Genomic DNA, 8,436 nt, shown 5'->3' with positions numbered 1-8,436 from the left:
CAAGCTCTAGATGCTAGGACAGCAAAACTGTTGTCCAAGTCTTTTGATTGTGAAGGACAGCCAAAGAGAAGAGAGCTGCCTGAAATGTGGAGGAGTTCAAATGGTTTGATTCACATCGAAGCTGAACACAGAGCCTGTGCCAAAGCCCAGTAAAAGCTAAATAAGCCTTATTTTGAGCTGTGATTCACAAAAGGTTCTCTGCCAGTCCAAGATAAAAGAAAATGGAGCTGATCATGGGTGGTCATAGTAGGTCTATTTTGAAAAGAGTGCTACTTTATATGAATGGGTTTATGGTGACTTTTTGGGGCGGGGTATGGAAACAATGTCATCTTAAAGCCTTAATTTTATTTAAACCTTTCCTATCTGTGGTTTCAAATTCAAAATAGTGTTAAGATTACACAATGAGTACAGCTCACTACTCCGTTTTGTGTTATTGAAGTAAACAACAATAGCCTAATTTGGAAAAGATTATGGAGCAGATTATGCTCCTCGCTGCTTGATGCAGCCATGATGCAATAGATCAGATTTACAAATCCCCCTCACTGGAATCAAGTCGTGGCTTGTTGGTGTAACAAACTTGGAATTTTTAATTCTATCAGGCGGTAATAACCAAGCGTGGCTGCAAAATTATTGCACAAATGTTACCATTACAACATATGCTGTGCATCTGGAGGGAGACACATTGAGCACTTGTGGACACTGTTTTGTGTCTAACACTTCATATATTGTCATGTATTTTAACAATTACTGCCAGCTTCTTTGTCCATTACTTTAAAAAGTATAGCCTTTTGGAATTGGAAGATTCTTTTTGATACACCATTTATGGTTTTAGTTTGTTTGTTTTTTAGTGTCATGTTCTGTAATAGCACAGCAGTACTCCAGCATTAAGTCAGTATTACAGTTTTTGTCTTGGACTCTAGGGTGTGCTGTAGAGGCAAGGCCTTTACTTTGGATTTACACTGAGTTCAAAACGGGGCAGACACCTTGCAAGAGGGATTCAATTCTAATAGGGAGGTGTGTGTCTTCAAACATTCAGCTCATGTGATCTGTTATTAATGCATTCAATGTTAGAGGTGGAGGTTTTGGGGGCAATGGGGATAATGGGGAAGAAACAAAAGAAGGGAGGAAAAGACTTTGACTCTCATCCTGTGATGAACTGGTCACTGGATCATGCAGAGGAAGCTAAGGTGCTGGGTCCTAGAGTTTCACTCAGCCCCCGATCAAAGGAAACACTGGATGATTCAAATGTCATTTAAATGTTTTATGGTAGTCAGGGCATTGAGTCGAGGCTTGAATAAGACGAGACTCAAGACGATCGTGATAGGTACGTGTGTGTGTGTGTCAGTATATATCATTCTCCATTCTCCTTCACATTCATTTTTCTAGTGTCCATAATTCTCCTGATTGTTTAGTCAGTCTAAACCCCTTTAAATTACACTGCACACTGGTAGTCAGTCACTGAATTCATTATCAGCTGCTGAAGCTGCACCATGTGCTCACATCTACACAGAAAAGACTCACAAATACACAACCGTGAACACGGAAACAGGATATGAGAGAGATGACGCATGCAGCGTACGCCCACATCATGCGCCCACATAGCTAAGTACACACCTATCTAAACATCTTACTAGTATGCCAAACAGAATAAAAGCTGATTATTTGTACCACTAAAACAGAAGTACAAGGGATTTATATATTTATATATATATATATATTTATATGCTCTCTATATTTGTGCGCACAATGGGTTAACTTGTCGCAGGAAGATGAGGAAATGGGAGTGGCCTCAGAGTGACCTGTGAAAGAGAAACTAAAAGGAAAAAAAGAGCTGCACAGTTTTAACGGTCTTTTATGCTGCTGGAAGTCGAGTAAAGTCTTGATACAACAGGTAATTTTGCAATTTTTTTTAAGTTTCCAAGTTTCTTGTCTTTTGGTCGTGTCTTATAGGTTAGGCAGGTGGTCAGATAGTTAGGAAATCATTTTAAAGACAAACAATTTCTTGGTAATCTCACAGTTAATATTGAAACTCTACTGACTTTCACTATCTTTCCTTCTAGACATGGCCTCTCCTGCAAGTCTAATAGCTGAGGAGAGTTTTCATTGTTCCATCTGTCTGAGTGTGTTCAGTAAACCGGTGTCAACTCCCTGTGGGCACAATTTCTGTATTGATTGTATCACAGGCTACTGGGACACCTCAAATCCATTAATATCATGTCCGTTGTGCAAAGAGGAGTTTAACATCAGACCAAAGCTTCGGGTTAATCATTTCATAGCCGAAATGGCAGCAAAGTTCGTGAAATCAGTTCAAGAAAAGTCTGCTAATATCACAGAAGAATCAGGAAATGGAAATGTGCTCTGCACGCTTTGCACCGGGGCGAGGCGCCCAGCCCTGCAGTCCTGCTTAGTGTGTATGATGTCCTATTGTCAAATACATCTCGAGCCTCATCAGAAATGTTTGGCCTTAAAAAAACACAAGCTTATTCACCCGGTTGAAAACCTGGAGAGCAGGATCTGCAAAGATCACGGTGAACCTTTAGATTTGTTTTGCAGCGTGGATCAAATGTTTCTCTGTGATTCCTGCAAAGACAGGGACCATAAACAGCATAAGATAGTGACTCTAGAGGAGGAGGCTCTAATGAGGAAAGACCAGCTGGAATCAGAAAAAAAAGACGCGAATAAGATGGTCGATGAACGTCAGCAGAAAATTTGGGAAATTGAACGCTCACTGGAGGCTAACAAAAATAATGCAGCGAAGGCACTGTCATGCAGTGAACATGTCATGACTGCTATGGTGGAGTACATTAAAAGAGGCCAAGCTGAGCTAGCGGATGTAATTGAGACAAAGCAGAAAAAAAAGCAAGCAGAGGCAGACGGCTTAATTAATGAACTGAAGGGTGAAATTATGCAAATAACCCAGAAAAGCCAGCAGCTTGACAACATTTCAGTCACATACGACCCCTTCAGATTCCTTGAAAGTTACCTTTCACTTACCATCATTCCACCTCAAGTAAAGGACTGGTCTGATGTGACTCTTAGCTGCGACCCGTTTAAAATGCAGGAAGTTATGGCCTCGCTGGAGGCAACAGTCACAAGAGAAATAAGGATGTTCTGTGATCCCAACTTTAAAGAAGTCAGGCGGCACGCTGTGGAACTGACACTGGATCCTGACACAGCAAACTCTTATCTCTATATTTCTGAAGATGGGAAGCAAGTCACATGGGGAACCCAAAGGAGGCGTGTCCCAAAGAACCCAGAGAGGTTTGATTGTGTTCACAATGTCTTGGCAAGAGAAGGTTTCGCCTCAGGAAGATTTTACTATGAGGTTCAAGTAAAAGACAAAACACAGTGGGACTTAGGAGTTGCAAAGCAAACCATCAACAGGAGGGGGGACATAAGACTGAGTCCAAAGAATGGATACTGGACAATTTGGCTGAGAAAGGGAAACGAGTTCACAGCCAATACAGACCCTCCTGTAAATCTTCATGTGACGGAGGTACCTGAAAAGATCGGGGTGTTTGTTGATTATGAGGACGGTCAGGTTTCCTTTTATGATGTGGACACGAGGGCTAGCATCTTCTCCTTTACTGGATGTAACTTCACAGAGAAGATCTTTCCCTTCTTCAGTCCGTGTGCTACTAATGGGGCTGAAAACTCAGCCCCGCTGATCATCACTCCTGTCAGAAACAACAAGTGAGGTTTGAAGGGGTTGACATGGTGAGTTGGACTTGGCGAGTGATTCCAACACTATTTTCCCCCCTCTAAAACTGCAGCCTGTCATTTTGTTTCTTCCCTCCATCGCTGTCAGCACTGTGTGTCATAATGTGTCACCTGGAAGACAGACAACTTCATGTCTATGCAGTCCCTAAGACATTCACTATCTGCTGCCCTCTGTGCAAAAGTGATACTCTGAAGCATTTCATGTTTCAGGGTTAAATAAATGGTCTTTATGAGCCAAAGTGGCTGTAGCAGTGTAAGGGGTACTGTAAAGTAATGTGTTCAGAATTTTTTTCAGGCATGTTACATCTGTTGCATCTGAATTTTGGGGTCATGACTTTCTCCTGTTTTGGCTTCCTGTTAAATCCAGAATTCAAAATCCTGCTCCTCACATACAAGGTCTTAAATAATCAGGCCCCATCTTATCTTAATGACCTTGTAGTACCATATCACCCTATTAGAGCACTTCGCTCTCGCTCTGCAGGCCTACTTGTTGTTCCTAGAGTATTTAAAAGTAGAATGGGAGGCAGAGCCTTCAGTTTTCAGGCCCCTCTTCTGTGGAACCAGCTTCCAGTTTGGATTCAGGAGACAGACACTATCTCTACTTTCAAGATTAGGCTTCAAACTTTCCTTTTTGCTAAAGCATATAGTTAGGGCTGGACCAGGTGACCCTGAATCCTCCCTCAGTTATGCTGCAATAGATGTAGGCTGCCGGGGATTCCCATGATGCACTGGGTTTTTCCTTTCCAGTCACCTTTCTCACTCACTATGTGTTAACAGACCTCTCTGCATTGAATCATATCTGTTATTAACCTCTGTCTCTCTTCCACAGCATGTCTTTATCCTGTCTTCCTTCTCTCACCGCAACCAATCACAGCAGATGGCCCCGCCCCTCCCTGAGCCTGGTTCTGCCGGAGGTTTCTTCCTGTTAAAAGGGAGTTTTTCCTTCCCACTGTCGCCAAAGTGCTGCTCATAGGGGGTCATATGATTGTTGGGTTTTTCTCTGTATCTATGAAGCGCCTTGAGGCGACTTTTGTTGTGATTTGGCGCTATATAAATAAAATTGAATTGAATTGAATTGAATTGAACAATAGCATACAAAATCCATTGAAATAAAATGATGGTCAGTTTCTCTCACATGATGCTAGATAATAATGAATTTCTCCATCGATTAATGTCAGTGAATTAAGATGTAAACTTTCAGCAGAACACACAAGGTGCAGCTCTGCAAAAGCTGCTTAGAGAGAGTTTAAAAGGTAAAATGTGAGCAAATGAAATGTATAAATTAGTCTGTTTTCTCTTATCGCTTTAAAAATTTGTTTGTTTGTTTTTTAATCACAGTTTATAAATGTGTATTTTCTATACTACGGTGTCATAATGTCTATAGTCTGGCCACTAAAGAGGTTTACTGTAGGAGAGATCAATCAATTCACCTTCTGGATGGACTGTTTGACTGCTTGTTAATGTTGAATTTTAACTTTATGTCTATGTATTTCTTGAAGCGCCAACTTGATACACATTTAATAATTGATGCCAAAACATTATATAAAATATGTAATGATCAACTGACTGATTGATGACTGATTTTTGAACAGTTGTTGAACATGTCACTTTAAATTCTTTTGCCTTTTGTCGTTCCTTTAATGATTAGATATTACATGTACTGCATATGATATGTGAAATCTGTGAAAAGCATACACACTATGATCTGTTTCTCTTACATTTTCTTTAGGCATTCACTCAACAAACATTCATATAAACTAAATCCTGCTGACAGATATTAAAAGCAATGAAAATTGAATTACTACAATATGCAATTAAAGTGCATCTGTCACTTTGCAGAATGAAAACACAAATTAGACTCTCTTGACAGTTTTACATTCCCACATCATACACTTAGTAATTTTGTAGCCACTACTTCCAAAGTAGCATCAAGTTTCTCCCCTGGAGTAATTTGAAAAATCCAAATATTGTTAATTCTGCGCTTCACAAACACAGGGATAAGATTTTAATAGTTATCACATACACAGCCGTGCTGTGCTCCAAATGACAGCATGGTATTTCCAAAATGTGCTCGTGTTGCATGATAAAATCACTTGGATTGAAAACACAGCTTTTTTCTGCCAGACACAATACTTAATATTTTATTTAAGATGGAGTAGCATAAACAAAAGTGCTTTCAAAATTAAGAGAGCTTGTGCTTAATGTGCCAACATATATTTCCCAGCTACTTCATATTCTAGTGTGCGTGTATGTGTATGTAACTATAAATTGTAACCACTGGATTATGATTAATAACAGTACAACAGTAAATGAAGATGAGATAAGCTGGCCTTTATTGATTCTACAGTTTGGAAATTCCCATTATTACAGCAGGAATAAAATAAATAGATGCATCAATAAAAAAAATGATACAAAAGAAAAAGTCTGATATTTTCACATGCCTAGTAACAACAAATGAAACGGAGTAGACCATAGTGCAGTAGTTACATGTTAACTGCAAATGAAGTCTTATGACGTGACATACTGCAACACCATTCGTGGTTAAAGGGCACTGGGTTTAAAATATACAGACCATCTCATATACAGGTACTCCTGCAAGCAGACACCTGGCTGGGGCCTTTCTGTGTGGAGGTTGCATGTTCTCCCTGAGTTTGTGCGGGTTAGGTTAATTAGTTAATCTAAGTTACCCATAGGTGTGAATATGAGTCCCAGTGGCTGTCTGTCTGTGTTAGCCCTGCGTCAGACTGGTGGCCTGTCCAGGGTGTACACGGCGTCTTGCACTATGGTAGCTGGGATGGATGCACTTTAAATGCATACGGAAGTAATCCAGTTTTCATTGCCTTTAATATATGTCTGTTGATTGGATGCCCAAGAAAAAGAATTCAAGAGAAACAGATAATGTCAGGTTCCTGTCAGCATTTTCAAATTAAAAGACTAGTCCTAGAGAGTGTGCAAAAAAAGGCACAATCAAATTTTTGAAGCTGAACAAGAACACACTGTATTTGTTATTGATCCAGTGAATTTTCACCAGCAGAAACACTTTGGCACACATCTACACACACACAGTTTTCTTTAAACACACACAACAGGCTTTTAACTGCTCATTCTGTTCACTTGCTTTTATTCAGCCACAACAGCAGTGCAGAGAGACGGCCATCCTGGATGGCTGTGAAATGCTGATACCAATGGAAAAAGAACACTTCAAGCAGTTTGTGCCAGGCCCCGAGGCAGCCTTTGTTTTGCATTGTTTGAAAAGCGATGATAGTGAAGAGAAGTGCAAGAATGAATAATGAAAAGCTACATGTTCACAGTATTTTAATTACTTTCCAGTATTAAAACCTATATTTATATGTATCCCTGGCAACTACAATAACTGACAGTATTGTTGGAATAGAAACCACACTGGTGCCTCCCTTTGTCTTAAATGCTTGAATTGTTTAAAATGAGTTTAATTAACAGATACATCTGATGTCTCATAATGTATTGGGCTGGATTACATTTACACTAATAGGAATGGCAGTGTCAGTTGGTCAGCCAGGCCCTCATTTTAATTCAAACTGCAATATCTCAGCAACAGCTAAACACTGAGATGTAATTTGTTACATATCCCTGTTGTTTGTGGGGGAGTTTGCTGATCTCCTCGCTTTTCCTCTCGTGTCATCATGAAAAATATCTGTCTTGTATATTTGCGGTACAAACCCATTTCCCTCTTTCCCAGACACACCATGCAAAAAAGCAAGTGTCCACAAACTGAAATCTAAAACTGTAAACATATTTTTTAATGTGCATTCACTGTGGGAAGCATTTTCAATTTTTTCACATTCTAATGTGCAACATCAAGTGCAAGAAAGAATTTGTCCGTTTATTTGTACCTTACTTATAACACTAATAATTATTTGTAATAATATGTATTTGTTATTTAAGTCAAATGTGCATAACAGAGTTTTAGTGTAGTAGCTCTTGGACCTCTCAGGTTGACAGGCTATTTTAACAGTCTTCTGATGTTTTCCCCATGTTTCTTAGTAACACAATGTCAGTTAAACCACAGGAATATCAGTCTTTCTAGTCAGGAATGAACCATTGTGAATCCATTTCACCTCTTTTAGTGCAAATGAAAGTGACAACATGTGCACTGAAGAAGGAACGAAAAGATACCCCCTAAAACGGGAATGATTTTGCAGGTGGTGGCCACAGACCATTACTTTCTCCTCATGCCTACTGACTGATTATTCTCTGGGTTTGCTTTTTTCCAGTGTCCTTGTCACTACTGGTAGCGTTAAAAGGTAGATGCACCCAATTCAAGTTAAACGGGTAGTCCAGCTCTTCAGAAATGGCACGGCTAGACGTATTGTCACAAGACTGTTTGCTGTGTCTCCTAACACAGTCTGAGGAGCATGGAGAAGACACCAGACCAGGATATGGTCTGTTACACAAAGAAAGCTGGAGATGGCTATTGAACGGCATCAACCCAGCTGCAAAAGCTGCATCTGCTCCTTTGTTTATGGAGGAACACTGTCAGAGCCCTGCAAAATTACCTCCAGCTGCCTACTTGTGCAGTTCAGAATCTGAATTCATGAGCATGCCACGAGGTCCTTTAGTGGACAGATATGGATAGAGCAATAGTCTCTGACTATCACCTGTTAAACTAGTCCCTTCTAGTTGTTGGTTCTCATAAGCTCCTGTTGTCACTTTCATTTGCGTCAAAGAAGGCTGGAA

The 8,436-nt window shown here is 40.0% G+C and overlaps 1 protein-coding gene across 1 annotated transcript; it reads left to right on the top strand.

Moving 5' to 3' along the window:
• Positions 1 to 1,719: 1,719 nt before the first annotated feature.
• On the top strand, positions 1,720 to 4,599 carry LOC120724295 (E3 ubiquitin-protein ligase TRIM68-like). Its single transcript, XM_040016409.1, has 3 exons — positions 1,720 to 1,891; positions 2,061 to 3,717; positions 4,550 to 4,599. Exon 2 carries the CDS (start codon positions 2,063 to 2,065, stop codon positions 3,695 to 3,697), a length of 1,635 nt encoding a protein of 544 aa, XP_039872343.1. The 5' UTR covers positions 1,720 to 1,891; positions 2,061 to 2,062; the 3' UTR covers positions 3,698 to 3,717; positions 4,550 to 4,599.
• The last annotated feature ends 3,837 nt before the right edge of the window (positions 4,600 to 8,436 follow it).

The sequence above is a fragment of the Simochromis diagramma genome, unplaced genomic scaffold (genome assembly GCF_900408965.1).
Source record: "Simochromis diagramma unplaced genomic scaffold, fSimDia1.1 OVJJ01000685.1, whole genome shotgun sequence".
NCBI lineage: Eukaryota > Metazoa > Chordata > Actinopteri > Cichliformes > Cichlidae > Simochromis > Simochromis diagramma.
This window is presented reverse-complemented; position numbering and strand designations above follow the sequence as displayed.

Coding starts and splice junctions, on each gene's coding strand:
- LOC120724295 (XM_040016409.1), top strand. CDS start 2,063: ATGGCCTCTCCTGCAAGTCTAATAGCTGAGGAGAGTTTTCATTGTTCC.